Here is a 19,246-nt window from a genome sequence, read left to right on the forward strand (position 1 = left end):
ACAATTAATTAATTGTAAGTTATAGTAGAAGAGAGTAAAATTATATTTTAAGCGCAAGTGTGGTATACATTATTTTATCCATTACTGGTACCTAAATTTCATGACTGGTATATAAATTTAATTTTAAAATTCACACCTTCTCTTTGTAATGTGTTGTTTTTGAAGAAGTTATAAAAGAATGAATGTAAGGATTTTATTGTTGCTAATATGAAACTTATTTTCAGTATTTGATCTTTTTCCCATCGATCAACAAACACTTTTTGACTTCGATCCCAGTAGAAGGAAAATATACTTAATAGCGGCAATTACAAAAATAATACTAACGAATAATACATTTTACATTACTACTTCATTGGTGCCTAAAAGCAGAATCTGACTTAACATATAGTATATTATGTCAATCAATAATGTCATTTTTTAGCAAATGTATAGATCTACAGTACATTCCAAACGATTCACTACGAGCCTGCATGGTGGTAAGTGTGGTCTGCTGATGTAGTGTTAAATTGGAACCCATTATATGGAGTAAAAAAGACTTCAAGCGCATGCCAGCTGTGTGAAGAAAACTTATTCCAGAACAGACCTCAGTGAGCAGTTATCTGTTAGGCATTTACATATGCAGTTGTGGAATAGAATGCGTAAGATTATAGATGTTTCACTTTGTGGTGGCAGCTCTCCTATATCCTTGTTTTTGTGAATGTTTGTTGTTTGTTGTTTTTCAGAATCGTTGAGATAAGAGGTCAGAAGGTGTGTATGTTCTAATCTTTTTTCTAGTTAGAGTTTTTTCCTCTGTAAGAACATTACATTTCTTATTTGTCCTTTTATGTAATATTGAATCCGTTTCCCTGAACTTTTTAACGAGGTTTAATATTCAGGTTCTATGCGAAACAGAGACACCTGGAAATTTTCTTATAAATTACCTTCTTACTTTCCGACAATCACTTTTTTTCATGTCAGTCTGCTCCATAAAAATTCTTTGCTAGATTGTAAACTTTTCTGGTGTCATTTGTATAAACTACACTAATATTATAGATCTACCACTGTGGTGACAGTCTGTTGTTTGGAGCAGCCATCACATTGAGTGACACATGCAGCATAAATGTAAAGAAAGATATCTTGGTACAATCAGAGTGTAATAAAAATCTTGTTTACACAAGCTGAATACTTCTTCTCATTAATGTAGTATGATGAGATAGGTGGAAGTAAACTTTTCTCACCACACGATTATAATGATTACAAAATTCCCACATCGTGCATGGAACTCCTCTACATGATGTGGAAGTTGATGTGCTGTCAGTGCTCAAAGAATAGTAGGATCTATATTTTTTGACGACACAATTAATGCCCAGGAACAAAGGTCAGATATATTAAAGCCATTTTTTGAACAACTGAATGACAAAGTGTCTGTATGCATATTTATACCTGTTTTTTGAAAGATGGGACATGACAATTAAGTGACCGAGCTTGGAACTAAAGCCCTATGTTGCCAATACGGACTACCATGCTGTCAGCTGATGGGATTAACGTTAGATGGCTGACGTTAAAACATTCATTGACAATTTACGCAAAGGTAAAAAAAATACAAAAATCGACAAAGAATGAAAAATGAAACATATCAATGCTAACATTGTGTACACAACAAATGGTGCCAAGAGAGCTATTGAGACTCACCACGTGGGAACTGTATCTTTGACAACACAACCATTGTTACCATAGCAACAGGCCTACCACGCTATGTGACATACAGTTGTTTTTCTGATCGCAGCGCTAATGTAATGTTCCATCTTAAAAAAAAAAAAAAAAAGCAGGTATAAACAAGATTTTTACCTCTGACTGAGGTTCTGGCTGATATGTATATCTACAGTATTATCAGGCAGTACATCTCATTTGACGATATGAGTCAGAGGAAGAAGAATTGTTTGTATGCATCTGAAGTCTGATTAGTGGAATATGTAGCTAATTGGCGATGTATGCATTGGAGGGGAAAAGGAACTGACTACTCTACCCCATTATTTCCTGGCCTAGTTGCCTCATGAGTGATGCCTTATTGGTGTTACTTATGAGATTCAAATCTGTCTTTGGACGTTGACTAAACAACAACAAACAAGATTTAGCAATTCCACATACGGCAGATGGGATATTGAATTATATAGAGGATATATTCGAAAACAGAATTATAAGCAAAGGTTGTGGCACCCAAGATCTTCCAATTTGTCGGGTTGTGATTTTTATTTATGGCGTAACCTACAAAAAAAAGTTTACAAAAGCAATTCACACACAATTCAGGTACTGAAGACAGATCACAAAAGAAATTGAGGAGATCACAGGAGAAGAACTGTATGTGTAAATGTCAATTTCCTGAAGAAATGCATGGAATGTGTAACAGTAGAAGGGAGTGATTTCCAGCACCTCTTACAACCAAGGTATGTGGAAAAATGGGAAATTTTAATAGCTAATATTATTTTTCAGAAATTGAAGAATTGTGTATATTTTACTCCATGAGAGCGGGTACTGAAATATCATCGCACTGCCGCATCAGCATGCTGCATTATCTGCCATGCAGGATCAAAATGAAATATTTGGAATACTCTGTATATTGTAAAATAAAGAGAATACAAAAAAAAAATAAATAAATAAATAAGAAATAAGTTGAGTGACCATGATTTTAAAAATTAAAACTTCTAAGGCAAAGTACATTTTTACTGAACTGCACTAAGCAGTGTTTTATTTTCCGAATTTATCTCCCTCCTTTAAATTTAAAATTGCTGCAGTATCTACGAGTTACTGATAAAAAGTACATTATTTTTTTTTAAGTTGGTCATAGATGGAATACAAGTACATGACATCCCTACTGCTTCTTTCTTTGAAACAATCTAGGTTATGGCTGTCAGATTAGGAATCCATTTACATCAACTCAGCTTAACATAGCATATACTTATGAGGTTCCTTTCAGCCTAAATAAAGATGTAATTAATGTAACAAATGGAAAAAATTACACCATTTCTTGTAAAAGCTATGAATTAAAGTCTTGCTTCAATTAATAATATGAAAAATATATTGGATGTTTATAATTATGTTCATGGGTTAGGTATATTAGTTCTACAACATCCAATAAAGAGATAACAATAGTATAATCTAATAGCTATTAACTCCATTCGTATAAAATTACATATATAACAATTTATATTCTCCAAATCGGACTTTTTAATTTTCATTCGTGATTTAGGCCATCTGGCAAAAGTTTACACTGATCAATTTTTTATAACTATGCGAGCACCTTCAGTTCGAGTAAATGACATACTCCAATACCGAACATGCCACACGTCTGTGTAAATGGATTCTAAATCTGAGATATTCTAAACCTGACCCAGGGAAGACACTGATCCTTACTGAGATAATTCTCAGAAGCAAGCATCTTGATGCCTTTGCAGTAAATACTAACAAATTATAGCAATTTAACTCAATTGAAGTTATTTCGTATTCAGCGTGTGACCAGCTTTTATTCATGTTGATAGCAGGCTAAAAAACAAGTCTCTCAATATTAGTAAAGTTTTAAGCCAACGGAAATATTTACATAATTATGATGTTTAAGAGTGTTTCTATTACAGAAATAAATGTGCTTTGAATAATATTTCCATTTTTACTTGCACTTAAAGAATAGATTAATATACAGTATATGTTTGAAAAACTTTAAGTACAAGTATACAAATTTGACAATCCAGCACATTTGGTTTCATCTAAGAAACTTTTCAATAATCTGATTTTGTGCAACAAAATGTCAACAAAGTAAACATTTCACTCTAAGTTGTGCGGAAATATTCTATTTCTTCAGAGTTAATATAAAGTTTCTCTAGAACACATTGAACAAAATAAATCTGTTAACTTGTGAAAAATTTATCAACTCTTATCCATTAATATACTAGCTGTTTCTTTCCCACCAATACTGGTACTGTACACATTCTTTAATTCCACCACTAAAATTGTAGTGATTCATTTCATTTTTACAATTTATCTACTACAGTTTCCATCTGCAATACATCACTTCATCTTTCAGTCAACAAGATTGCAATTTATTAACGAATTAAGTGAATTTCTTCAGATAATACACAATGAACGTGTGCTGATAATTTTATTTTATTATAAAGTTTGTAATGTGCAACATGTATCTTTGCAAATCAATACATTGAAATTGGCTGTTTTATCATTTTATCCATTATAACTAATAATTAATAATGAAACAATAAATCAGCTAAAAACTGCCAAGGATCAGCTGAGTGGGTAAAGCCAACAGTTTTATTACACTTCACTTCAGATAGATGGCCAATCAAATTTGCAGAGTGTTCACTTATAGCTCTATACATATTCATGTGCGAATTACAAAGGAAAAGAAACTTCTAAGTTCTTTGATTTCTCAAAGTACTTAGAAATTAGCTTTAAACAGGCAATCACACACAGAACGAAGGAAAAGAAAGATGACAAGAACAATTATTAAATCATAATAATTTCTTATCAAATGGCGGGTACTAGATTGATCATAGTCACTGGCCTCTAGGAGTAATGCATCGGAGCAGTCCTGTCAGCAACTGAAATCTGTACACTGTTGGAAAAAGTTTGAGGAGGATTCAGCACACGATTCTGGATAGGAAAATTACATGTGATTATTAGAGCTTCTTTTTACCCTATCAACAGTGGAATGGGCAAGGTTAGAGAACAAATTCTTTTCAGGACCGCAGATACCCATTACAGGCTAATTCTGTTCATGCTACACCATGGTAGTTATTTATGATTCATGCTGAAATAGTGGAAAAATGAGTATCCCGCGAAAATCTACTTAAAATGCAATGCTTGTTTTGACATTTTACTTTCACTCATCAGACTTCCAACCTGATTTCTAACATGGAAAGTAAATGCTGTAACTAGGGTTCTATATATTAGTCCCCTTTGAGGGGAAAAGCTCGGTCTGGGAACTGTCCTCGTACATAGGCTGCTTTATGGGCTCATTGTACTACCTGGGATGAAATGGTGTGCATGCTATAAAGGACCTTGTGGGCCACCTCCAAATTCCCCTACAGCCTACAGAATTCTTTCTACCTTTCTACCATGAGTCCAGAGGAGAGCCGCGGTACATAGCACTACCACCAGCAACTAATGACCACATGCCATGGGGTCCACGTTCAGTGGTGGCCCACAGCCGATTCTACTCAGAGCAAGCCCAAAATATGAGAGAGAAATGGAGATTATGATGAAAGAGGGAGAAGTGTAATTATGATGGTGAATGTGTCCGAGGTCCAACGTTGAAAGCTGTCCACCAATTCTGTTTCAATTGACTGAGAGAAAATGTTGGAAAGAAACTCAACCAGGTAAATTATCCGAACCAGGTTTTGAAATCGGGCCTGCTGGTTTCACGGTCAGAAATGCTGTTACTCTATAGTGGTGGACCATACCTAGGGTTGCCAGTTTTCATACTGAAAATAAAAGAGAATTTGGTATTTACTGCAGGATTGCCAGCATTTCCAAACTAAGGGCGAAAATTATTTAAAATTATTGTCTAACTTACACCAAGACGATATTATGAACATTTTTACCTTTTAAATGGTTATATTATGTTTCAATTCATTTACATATTATATAACTGACCTCAAAAATATTCATTTCGAGTAACACTCAAATTACTACTTCTATTTATAATTTGATTTGCATTTATTCATAGATTTTAACATCATCTTTCACATATCTGAAGAAATCTTTACAAGAAAAGTTGAAATTGTAATTCAGATTTAACGAGATCAGCAGAAGTTTTGCTTTTTTACATCTGACGACCATTATTATTCTTACATATGAAAACACTAAGTATGGGGTTGAATCCTGGAATAGGCCCTACTCGTCATTCTTGATACCCATTGAGGAATAAATCAACACTTGAAGGTAATAAACAATACACATTGTACTTCTTATGACACAGGGATGATGCCGCACAAGAGAAAAGGAAGTAGACAAGTAGCGTGGCTGCAGCAACTTCTTTTCAGAGACAAAAACTTACATCACAGAATCTTACTAATGTAGGGGAAAAATAATAAACAGGAAATATTAAATGTGAAGGAATCCAGTCCATAGTGAACAGTGGATCAGTATACACGTGTGTGGAGGGAGTTCGGCAGTGAAGAAATATTGTAGTAGAGGCATTGACACCGACATCGCGTAACAGTGTAATATTGGCGAATATTGAAGAAAATAACCAAGCAGTAGTAAAACTGGAAGCAAACATTGAAGAGATCTACAAGAAGTTGGAAACTGTACAGAAGGAAAACGAGCTAATGACAAGTAAGCGAAATATCTAGAAGAAGATCAGAGAAGAAAGAACTTAATATTTTTTGGAATCGAGGAAAAGAAGAAGGAACAGGCATTGGAAATATACGAGACAGTAATGAAAGTGTGCTGGGATTGGTTCAGGACTGCTGTGAGCAGTGGCGTGTGGTGATAAATAATCCTGGTGGTGCACAAATATTTATTATGATTATGATTATGATTATCATATTATTATTATTATTATTATACCCTATTATTATTATTATTATTATTATTACTATTATTATTACTATTATTATTATTATTATTATTATTATTATTATTATTATTATTGGTACTAACTACGACATAACTATTAATATATGTTATATAGGTATAATTTACATAATTTAGTTAGTCAAGAAATTGCAGTTAATCAGTTCCCTATGTAGGTCCAGTAATAGCAAAGTAAAGTGTTCAATTTCTATTGCAGCACACCGTAAATAATATATTTTTTTTCGCTATATTACGTTTTATAACACAGTTCACACGTTCACAAGCATTCGATACGTGTGTCGTCTCATCAGCCTTAACTGCTAAAAGTCAGCAGCATTCTTTATTTCTTTGAAATCTCATCATGGCATACATCCAAAATGGCTTATTTCGTGCTGTATAGTGTTTGATGTGCTTTCAAACACTGTTCCTCTTTCCAAATGTTCCTTAAGAGTGCGTCTAATTCAGAACTAAAACTGACGAGGCCAAGAAAAATACTAGCATTTCAAGATGAGTTTCCGTCTTCGTGACCTCTTAAAGCCAACTCAGAAGCTCCACAAAACCGCATGCACTTATCTGTTCTTGGTAACTTTATCATTGTGAAGTTCGACAATCTAATTGAATCCAATTGTGTCTGTATGTTTGTTTGATCCAATACTGCTAATTTAACATTATTGTTGATGTGTGCAGCTGAAGAATCGTGTTTTTAAATTTTCGTTCATGTGCTTTAAATCAATCATATCTGCAGAACGATAATCAAAATTATGTAGTTACTACGCACAGTCCTAAATTAAAACAGAAAAATAAATAAAATTCATAAAACGCACTTATTTTTGTCAGTAAATGTTCGCCGTCTATCAATAGGCAAGGAAAACAAAATACAGCGTCTTTTACATTGCAGCCACATATTGCATTTTTCGTTAAGTCCGAATGTTGAATTTTCTTGTCACTTCTCTATTACTGTTCTTCGTCACTTATAATTTTAATTCATGTGTAGGTCTACCCATCTTCTTTATTTTTATCTTTTCGTGTAAAGTTCTTACAGAAAATTACATATTTAAAAGATTTTGCACACTATTCATTGCAATATTTATGATAGAACGGGCCAACAGCTACTGCAGACAGCTTGAGAACACATCTGAAAGTGCTCCTAACCCCGCCTACGCACACTGTACTGCCTCCCTACCATGCTCCAAAGCCTGCCAGTGAAACTCTACTACTGCGCATGCTCGATTGGAACAGTGTGCCGCAAGTGTCGAGCGGTAAACATAAGTCCCAGGCGTCAACAAGACCGGTACACGTGCAGTGTTATTTTTACATAGTATTATAATAAAGAATTATGTCGCTCACATAGTCTATGGCAGCTCATTGATATAACTTTAAAAACGTGTGTTATTTGAAGAAGTGGTGCATTGCTCCTGTGCTCCTTAAGAGAAATCGCCACTGGCTGTGAGTGATGGACAAATAAGAGAAGCATACAGAATCGGGAAAAATGGAAATAGACCTATTCTAGTTAAATTCTCAAGTATAATGGCAAAAGAAAAACTTTCGAGCAAACGAACGTACTTAAAAAAACTCAAATATTAGACTGGAACATGATTTTGAATATGAAGTAAGATGCAAGGCTACAAGGAAAAATGGTCATTTCGCTAGATTATACAGAGACAAATTAAAGATAAATGGGAAGATGTTTGATGTGCAATTCTGTTTGGAAAATTTGAACCATACAGAAATAGAGACAATGAAAGAGAAGATAAGGACCATTATAGTAAAACACACGGTGGGAGAACTATTTGAAAAATTAGAAGGTGGAGAGGTCATCACACAGGAAAGAATAGCAAGCGATGGAATGAATCAGTCAGCAAGTCACATGAACCAGGAAGAGAGGCCAGCGACCAGAGTAATGCATAGTGTAGCAACAGCAGCAGACGAGGATGTCAACAAGCGATTAAAGAAGAAACAAGAGGGTTGCACTAAAATAATGATGACGGCATCAGGTAGACAGGGGAGAACAGAAAAACAGAAAAGACGGTAAGGCAAGGGTATAATAGTGAAAAAGGATAAGATACAAGTAATAACCAGAGAGTGATAATAAGTAAGTAGTGATACAAATATAATAAAGAAAGTGGGCATGGAAATGTAATGAAACTGTAGAAACTATTTCGTCTGAAAATATACAGATTAGATTAGTGAGAATAAGTGGTCAGTGAACGTTAGTGATTCAAGTGAATACATAAGTTAACAACTATGGAAGAGTTCAACTAATGTAAACAATGTTGGAAACAATTAATAAGAGCTTGAGAGAAGTGACTGTTTAGTTAAATGAGATTAGTAAGAATAAGATAGATAACTAAGAAAGGGAAGGGTAAATAGAAAAAGAAGGGAGGGAAACAGAAGTGAGTGACGTTATAGAAAAGTGATGAGGGTCATTTATATGTAATAGCCAGATGTTTAAAAAAGCGTAAGCAGAATATTATGTACCTAAGGGAGTGATGACACAAATGCAAAAATGTGAAGGGCCATCACGACCGATGTATGCTGGTGGAATAAATATATCATATCATATCAAATGTGAACGAATCAGAGGCTTCGTGAGACATGAACATTTTAGCAGAAAAATGCAATAAATAAAACGAAATTAAACTTCATGTAGATATGGGAGAAATTTTCTTAAATACATGAACCGAGAGACTGAAGAAAATTGTGTGAAATATAGAAAACCCCAAGAAATATGAGAAACCTGGCAACCCTAGCTGTAGTTCATCAGCTATCAGCGTATACCGATCACACGTTAAAAAAGTTATGATTTTTATTCAACTTCACAGAATCAATCTAATTAAATACATGTAAACAATATATTAAGTTCAACACAATTTGCCCCATTTTTTAAATTGTAATGCTTATTTTTTATTGAATCTTAAAAAATAATTACGGCCACAAATTTTGTTAGTATTCTGCAGAAAATATATTCATCAACGTTGCTGTCGCCGTAATTGTCGTTCCAACTTACTACATAATTTGAACATAGGCCTAATTGTTTTTTTTTTTTATTTTATTTCTCATAATTGATTCTGCTATCATTTATTTGGTCACTGGAATCCTCACTCTTGTCCCTTATATTGTTCTTTGAGCAGCTCTTGTAGTTAGTCATACATTCACATTGTTCTATTAATTTTTATCGTACCATTGGTATTTGTTATGTTTAATTCCCTTTCGTAAAGAAGTCAGCATTTTTATATGGCTCTTTTTGATTCCATACATTACAACTCAATCAAGACCAATCAGTTCATATTGTAGTTGATCTTGAACTCAATATATAGTACATGTTTCCTCCCACAAAACTGTATACAAACCATAATTACTTAATTCTGTAAAAGGTAATTTCACAAATTCGTAAATAGTTTTCGTACTTGTACCTGAAATAAAAGTAAAACAAAATCTTTAGTACGGATAATGGAGTTTAATATTTTATCACAAATATTCTCATCAAAGTTTTGTTATTCTAATATTATTCGTTACTGGTACCTATCTATTAAGCATTAGTCAGTAAGTTAACTCGGAACCAATATACTGTACTCACTTTTAATTACAATGTTCATGACAATCATGACTATTGTATTTGCATCATTGAAATATAAGATTCCATAAAGCTGATAAAGTAAACGGAAAAAATATATATATATATGTTCAAATACCCTACGGATGTGAAAAATTTTATAAAAATTATACAACTACTGATACAGAACATATCACTATGTTTTATAATAAGCCACTAAGCAACTTCTTCAGCCATTCACAGTACAGTAAGAAAAATATTTCTCTACGTATCAATACCTAAACACGGAAGTGAAAGCATGATATGCATTTTACATATGCACTTATCTCAGCTTTCAGGATTGAAATATGGTGACCATCATGACCAGGCTTCGCATTTTTGTCACGCTGAATTTATCGAGGAATACAGTCTTTTATGGAGGGAGTTCAAATGTTTGGCACTCACTGCATAAGTAGCAGTACAGTAGGCCTATGGTGAATGTAAAATATAATGGAACGTATCATGACAACACTGCAACTTAATTTTAATGGTTCGCACAATCGAAACATTTTGAACAAATGTTTGCCACGCCATTAATTACAATTGAATTTCAAAATTAATAAATTGACAATAAATATACAACAGAAGTTTTATACATATATACAAATAATAATTTACACTTATTTATTGAAATAACTACTATTACAATGACAAAAAATATACATTCTAAGAATATGTTACCATTCCTTAAACAAAAATAATCATTTTCAAATTCCGAAATAAACAACAGCAGTATAGATATGTTGTTGTTGTTTTCTAATGTCAGACGTTTGACAAAGTCATTTGACCTCTTGCACTCCAATATTTTTCAAAGATATTGTCATGATCAGCCACTGAAGCACAGATAGATATTGGTGGTGGGATTTGTCACTTGGTGCACCTCCTCTATGACTGAACAGGATCACAATGAACTCATTAAGATACAAACATACATAACAACGTGCGCTTCTATATTACACAAGTCAGAACTCGTAGAGCTCTTGTAACCTGCTAGTGCCTTTGACTAACATCATTAATGTACCAGGAGAAACTACTCCATCCAATATAGCTCTTGTGACAAACATGCGAAGCCTGGTCATGACAGTCTATCAGATATCAATAGAATGATCACATGCACTGAAATTGCTGCACAGGTTTCTGCTTAGGGGAACAGTGATTTCTAAAGTCAATACAGTGTAATTTACAATCACAACTCACAATGAGAAATTTAAAATATTAACATAATCACTAATAAAATGAATAAAGCAACAACACAATAATTGGGAGAGATAACGTTTCAGTCTACATGTCGATAGAATTCTGTCATGCCTTTGCTCTGAAAACATTACTCAAATTCAAATTATTCATAACGATATATTCACTCAACAACCACACAGGCAATAAACAGAAATAGAGAGTGTAGAAATATAGTAAAGAATAATAATTCTAGCAAGACCTGACTATAGGCCTACTTCTTAATACTTTATACGAGGCGTGTTCTTAAAGTAAGTTCCGTTTTCAATTATAGCCATCGCATCTCTGCAATTGTTATTTTGCGCATGCGTGTTTTCTTCTTCAGTCCTCAGGCAAGCTGTGCATGCAGTTTCAGAGCTTCAGTCCATGTGTGTGGTTAGTTGTGATCAGTTGAAATGTTTAAAGTGATCGAGCACCCCGCCGACTGTGAGATGCGGTCTGTTATCCATTTCTTGAATGCGAGGAACATCAAACCAGCTGACATTCATCGTCAACTTTGTGAGGTGTATGGTGATGATACCATTAGTGATGGAATGGTCAGGAGATGGGTTAGGAAGTTCAATGAGGGCCGCGTCTCTGTGCATGATGAGCAGCGTACCGGTCGGCCATCTTTGATCAATGACGATTTGGTGCGTGCTGTCGATGAAAAAATTCATGAAGACAGGAGGTTCACAATTTCTTCGCTTTCCTTGAATTTTCCACAAATGTCGCGGAGTGTTCTCTACAAAATTGTGACAGATCGTTTACTATATCGAAAATTGTGCTCACGATGGGTACCCAAGATGCTCACTGAGGAACACAAAACCAAACGAGCTTCCAGTGCATTGAGCTTTCTCACACGTTACAGTGAGCAAGGCGATGAGTTTCTTGACCATATCGTGACAGGTGACGAGACTTGGGTGTCTCACATGACACCTGAATCGAAGCAGCAGTCCATGGAATGGAGGCACACTGCATGGCCAAGGAAAAAGAAATTCAAACAAACCATGTCAACACGCATGATCATGTGCACTGTTTTTTGGGACAGAAAAGGAGTCCTACTCATCGAATTCTTGCCTCAGGATGAAACCATTAATAGAGAAACCTATTGTCAGACCTTGAAGAAGCTCCGTCGCACAATTCAGAACAAGAGACGTGGGATGCTGAGCAACAGAGTTGTGTTGCTTCATGACAACGCTCGGCCACACACAGCTCGTGACACCCAAAATCTCATCTCGAAATTTGGCTGGGAACAAATTGACCATCCCCCCTACAGCCCAGATTTGGCTCCGAGTGACTTTCATCTCTTCCTGCACCTCAAGAAGTTCCTCGGTGGTCAACGTTTTGATGGCGACGATGAAGTGAAAACAGCAGTGTGGGAGTGGTTCGCATCGCAGGCGGGCGAATTCTACAATGAGGGGATAGAAAGACTTGTGCCACGACTCGATAAATGCCTCAATAATGATGGAGATTATGTTGAGAAGTAATTGAAGTGTGGGGAATACAACGCAACAAAAATGGTTTGTAAATATCTTCCTGTTTACTTGCTTCAGCCTTTTGGAACTTACTTTAAGAACACGCCTCGTATATAAATTTATTATTTCTTTCTTTTAATTCTTGTTGTTTTTAAAAGTTATCAATCAGTTTAAGCCTATTTAAATTATCTTTTATTTTAATTTCTTGTGCTAAATCAATGTTCATAAAATCTTTCGTAATCACTGATAACTGGGGAGTATGTTAATATCAGAGACTGGATGCACTTTTACTTGTCATTATGTGCTCTGTTCCTTATAATTAGACGGTGGGCTTGGGATAGCTTTACGGTGGCAATAGGTTGATGCACAACGGAGCTTAGACATGTGACGTTACTCTCATAGGTACATTCCGGTCCGCCGAACCTAAGCCAGCAGAGTACTGTGCAAAGTCATAGTGAACAGTTGTCTGATGTTAGTGTCGAGGTTGTTTGTCACAGTGTTTACAGTAGAGCATCTCGTTTAGGCACAGTGAAAACGTAAACAAAGTGCAGGTAACGTGTGGAGGAGGTTGAGCCGTACAATAAACACGAGGGATGCACAAGTTTTAGTTACAATTAATTATATTAATTAACATTAATTGACATATTTTCTAAAAACACACAAAATAAAAGAACACAAATTGCATAACGTTATCATATACACATTTTAACAAACAAGGAATTGTAATGTTGAAATAATTCAATATAACAAAACAAATTACTTATATGATGTTGCTTTCAAGCAGCATTCTTTACGGTCATAAATTTCATTCTCTGTATGACGAACATAATATCACCGTCTTCTGTGGCCGAATTAACAAAACTACAGTATATTGGTCTGAAGTGACAACATTATTTCCTAAACATAATAATTATCCTTTCTCAAAGTTCAATTTATTCAGGTGCAGTACAGAAGATGGTGATATTACGTTAGTCATACAGAGAATGAAATTTATGACCGTAAAGAATGCTGCTTGAAAGCAACATCATATAAGTAATTTGATTTGTTATATTGAATTATTTCAACATTACAATTGCTTGTTTGTTAAAATGTGTGTATGATAAAGTTATGCAATTTGTGTTCTTTTGTTTTGTGTGTTTTTGGAAAATATAATTTCAATTAATGCTCCTCCACAAATGTAACTAAAACCTTGTGCACTCCTCGTGTTTATCCTACGGCTTGTCCTCTCCCACACGTTACCTGCACTTTCTTTACGTTTTCACTGTGCCTAAACGAGACACTCTACTATTTGGTAATGTGTACAAGTGCAGTGTCGAAACACCAGTCATATTATTTGCATTCACCTTTGACATCCTGTGATGTTGAACGGTCATTCTCAAAATATGAAAAACTGTTTGAGTGATCGCCGCAGGATGTTTCAGTTTGCAAATCTTCGAATGTATTTTGTTGTTCATTGTAATGCCAGCAACGAAACCGAAGAAGACGGAACCTTGCACGTCTAAGGTACCGGTATGTATTCATGTACTTTATTTTCAATCATAACCAGACTGTACTACCTTTGTTTATGTCCGCAGTGTGTGCCCAGTACCGAGTGTGAAAAAGCTATAATCAATGCTTACATACAAGTATCCCGGTTCCACCCTCTACTTATAATAATTATTGCCAATATATGAGCATTTCTTATGTTATGCTCTATCAATATGAATCATAATTTATGACATAATATTAGTACCAAAATTGAAGATAAATAATAACCAGTTTAGAAGCCACATAGAGCTGTATAAGTTGTGCTGCATACGGAATAATGAATAACTTACCAGTATGACATATCACAAAAATAATTGTAAATTACAAACTCTGATACATAAAAAGTTAAAACTACCGATATGTTCTCATGTTTACTGCAGTAAACTCAAACAGGATTGATTTCATAGCCATATTTAAGAATCCAGACACAAACAAAATGAAAACCAAAGACAAGACAGCGAGTCTTACTGGGCCTACATGTACGATATTACTAAGCATGTTACTAGGATTCGGATTCTATAATATACCAGTAATCAACATTAAATTTTCTTATAATTTCATTTTATAACTGAGCAGATCTGTTACTTATCTGAGTAAAACATTTCAAACAACTTTATAAGAGCGCCCAGCACTTTTTACAAAATATCGTACCTAAGTCAAACCTGCTGGGCAATAACTTAAAATGGGTGGGAGCATTTCAATTAATGTATGATCATACACCTGCGCAGCTAGCAGGAAACAATATAAGTTGGATAACTAACTGGTACTGTTAATTGTGTGATATACAAAATATAGATAGAACGTCTTCACCAGTAACCACACTAAAACCAGCCTTAATTCTAAATCAAGAAAACTAAGCAGTTCGTACAAATAACTGGAATTCACATTGTTATATTGTACCGTACATCTTATAACTTTCGGAATAATCATTATTTTAAAGACTTTTTCCAAACTCGAACTAGCTGAAGAAATTCACATTTATAATATAAAACAGAAAACTGCAATCAATTACGTGATCCTTAGAGGACTAAGTTATATTAACTCTGTACAGCCAGAACTAATCAGCACAGAACTTACTGAGAGAAATATTATATTGGCACTCTGCCATGATAACATTTGTAATTACATCACTTTGGTGTGTAGAATATTTACTTTGAGCATCATTAATAGTTTGGGTACATTTTGCAAAATGATTTGTTAGGAACCCCAAGGTGGTAAGTTAGTCTTTATGATACATATTCGGGAAGGTTGCATATATATTTTTTTTTGTGATTTTTTAAAGTCATTCTTACATTGCACTCTTCTATTTCAACATGCAAATAGCATTCAAAAGTACAAGCCTATACAGCATGCTTAAGACACATTGCAAGTAATTCACTGTCATCAAAAACTCAAAAGGTAAAGCAAACAATCTCACATTTTTCGATCCTTTCCTGTCAGCGTAATGGGACCCTTCGTGAATATCTTGTTTTATTGTACATCATTATATTCTAAAAATTATATAGATGCCATAGAAAGACTGAGTGAAATAAGGACATACCCAAATAAAAACGAAACTAGTAAATATGACTCTTATTTCACTCAATTTTGTCTTTCTGAAGCCCATTACTACCAAATTACCTTCACACAAACATTTCCTCTTTATAATAACGTCAGGTTATCTGAACTTGTGTACAGTGGCTATGCTTGAACACTGTATGTACACAATAGAATTCAGGCAAGTGTCAAAGAACTGAATTAAATATAGTCTATAATCTTAACATTTGTTAGGAAAGTTAAGTTAGTATGAATCTTACACCAAATAATGACTAAAGTTAAACACTGCATTTGTATGTCTTCAATTGTAACAAATAAAGGTGAAACTAGAAAGCATCTATGACAAAAATAATGTCACTGTTAATCAATGTCAAGATTTCCTATTTTAAGTAGACTAAATTTAAGTCATATTTGACTCCATGCCTGATTTCAAACATCCCACAAGACTATAAGTGTATATAAACTGGAATAGGTAACGCTAGCAGAACGCTGAAAAACAGCTTTGATGTGAGTTGCATACCTTGTAATATGAATATGGTACAAATCATTCTACACTATGATGAAAAGTTTCTAATGGGATACAAAGGATATTAATAATGAAAACTTCATATCTTTCTGGTGGAATTATACTATTTTCTGATGTTATAAATTCAAGCTTCACCCAACTGCAGAATCCCCTTAATCCATTTACATCTGAGGAATTTTTTTAATAGATTAGAAAGTCATCAAATATGGAAGAGTGGGCTTCCATGTGAAATACTAGCAATGAGAATCGAGCAATGCGATTGATTATATCTAAAGGAGAATGAACACTATGAAATGGAGGTGGTTTTTGTTTCTTCTTCTAACCGATGCCAAACATATCCAAGCCAAAATTACCTGCACCATTCCTGAGCACCAAGAATTTGTTTCATTGATTACCTTCTTTCTATATATACTTTTTGTGCTTGCAGGACTTGGTTACTGGAAGAATCCTCCGAGCTAAGAGCACCCCGTTATTATGAAGCGGTTTTGGTCTTGTTGAGAAGGTACCGCAGCTGTTCTTGTGCTCGCTGCAATGGGGATTTGGACCGGTCAAATGGCTGGTGGTGTGGTGGTAGGTGCAACTGGAGGGGGTCCCGTAATCTTTTGATGTCTGCTTCTATTCTTGAGACGTTGTCTTTCAGCTGGTTGTAGCGGTCCAGGTCCAGTCCCACTTTACGGGCGCGTTTATGCAGTATTATCAAATGTTGGCGATCCTTCACATCAGGCAGTAGGTACTCCTACAATAGAAAAGACAAGTAGTGCTCAGTTCCTCACATACCGAGTTGATAATGGGACAATGGTGAAATGAGAAGGAGAGAAGAAACTGAAATATCTATTAAATTGAGAAAAATTCGTTCCAGGACTGGCAATCGAATCCACACCTCTCAGCTCTGTGCGCTGAGCGCTCTTTCTACTGAGCTATGCCAGGACATGATCCACGGTGCTGGCCGAACTCTTCTCATTCATATCATCAATAACCTATTATAGAAACTGAAGTATTCGCAGGCTGCTTCCCTCCTACTAATTACAGAATCTGCAGCACTTCCTTCAAAACTCGGTTTTTTTTTTTAAGCGGGGGACAAAATACGTCAAAGAACTTATAATGGTTACCCCTGAGAACTTCATCTACAATGCATTTCTTGTGTTTACCTCTGATTGAAAACCTAGCACTGGAAGCTTTATCAACCTTGAGAAAGTCTTCAGAATCTTCATAATGATACAACGTAGTTACTTCCGATTAGAGCATCAAATGCCATTTCAATCTCACAAGGTATATATATATATATATATATATATACACACATATACGTTCACTTGGGTGGAGAATTTTGCCTGCATTCTGGGATCTGGATATTTTACGTGTCATAAATTTACGAATTTTATTGCTTTTAGAAATGTATGGTCCTTTATCAGTCACATAAAAGTATTAAATCACATAGAATGACATGTTGAAATTAATTACTTTTATCATATGGTTTCAATCTAAGAATCTTTAAATCGAAATGCGCTTTTAGTCTTTCATGGTGACTGTGATAAGAATTAGGCTTTTGGGTATTCCACCATCTTCTGGAACTTGAGTGGCATCATTATGTCAAGTTCCAGGACACGGTGAAATACCCATAAACCTAATTTCAATCTTTAAATAAATTATTCACATATTAAATATTAGAACTAAAACTAGACTAAGCTAAAAACTAAACACAAACTTAACTAAAATTTAAACTGAACTAAATGGAACTACAGTGTAATGAAACCAAAACGAAATTACAAAGAACTGAACTAAACGAAAAGTAAAACAACATTAGAAACGAGTTCTGATCTCACCTGTTTAGTTAGGACATAGTAAGCATATGCAGCCATGGCTGTGCCATATGTAACAAAATACGTGACGGGCTCCATGATATCCCATGAGTACTCCCACCAGGTTAAACGGGCTAGTATGCCAAACTGCACGGACATGAGGCCCAGCCCCACCCATGTCAGGATGGTTGTGCGTCGCTCCGCGATGGCCTCAAGCTCCTGGCGTTTCTGTGGAAAGGAAAAGGAGATTTTCCAGGCATCTTCTCACCTTATTATCCCAACATTATTTCATTCTTCATTTTAAAATGTCTTTTAGCTTCGGAGATAAGATTTCATTAAGCTTTAACTAACAACTGGGGTAATTGCAAAATTGTATTTCAAAATACGTACAGTAAATTTGTATGTGCGAAATAAAGTCTGCTCAATTCACCTTGTAGGTTTCTGGACGTAACGATGTTACAGGAACTAGTCTTATGCATTGATCAATAGGAGAATTCTATTCTCTTGTTCAATCAAAAGTTATTGTCAGTCTTAAACGAACACTGTACTAAAAATTTACATTTTAAGTTAGTATATTTAAAGAACGAAAAATGTTAAAAGGTATTAACTGTGACAACTAGATATTTCTAAGACAATTGGTTCTCTTCATACTCAGATTAAAGAATTTCGCGTGACATCACACTGTGGACATGCTGTATGCTGTGTGTGCTAAGTCACGTCATTATTCCTGAGTTCTAAATCTTGAAAAATACATTCTTTTCAGTTTCTCTGCTTGGTTTTTTTCTTTTTTTTGGAGAACTATGTTTTGAGGGGTTAACTTTATGGTTATGTCTGGAAATACTTAAGCGTTGTCTTTATTTTAATTCACATTAGGAGTTATAAACGAAATTAGCTCGAATTTTTTATTAGTATTATTTTCTTTTAGAATATTACAACATCCAAAAAAAAAAAAATTCTGTTACAGGACTCTTATTTGGTTCTAGGGGAACAATTCTAAAAATTTTTGTTAACTGAAAAA

At 34.7% G+C, this 19,246-nt stretch overlaps 1 protein-coding gene across 1 annotated transcript in view; it reads right to left on the minus strand.

Annotated features, from left to right (window-relative positions):
• Positions 1-15,663: 15,663 nt before the first annotated feature.
• Positions 15,664-19,246, minus strand: part of MCU (mitochondrial calcium uniporter) — a 480,123-nt gene continuing 476,540 nt past the window's right edge. The window contains exons 6-7 of the mRNA XM_069819636.1: positions 18,253-18,456; positions 15,664-17,165 (exon numbers count right to left, since the gene is read on the minus strand). Of these exons, the coding sequence (XP_069675737.1) occupies positions 16,902-17,165; positions 18,253-18,456 (468 nt within the window). The 3' untranslated portion in view covers positions 15,664-16,901. The remainder of the gene's footprint in view (positions 17,166-18,252; positions 18,457-19,246) is intronic.

This window comes from Periplaneta americana, chromosome 2 (assembly GCF_040183065.1).
Source record: "Periplaneta americana isolate PAMFEO1 chromosome 2, P.americana_PAMFEO1_priV1, whole genome shotgun sequence".
NCBI lineage: Eukaryota > Metazoa > Arthropoda > Insecta > Blattodea > Blattidae > Periplaneta > Periplaneta americana.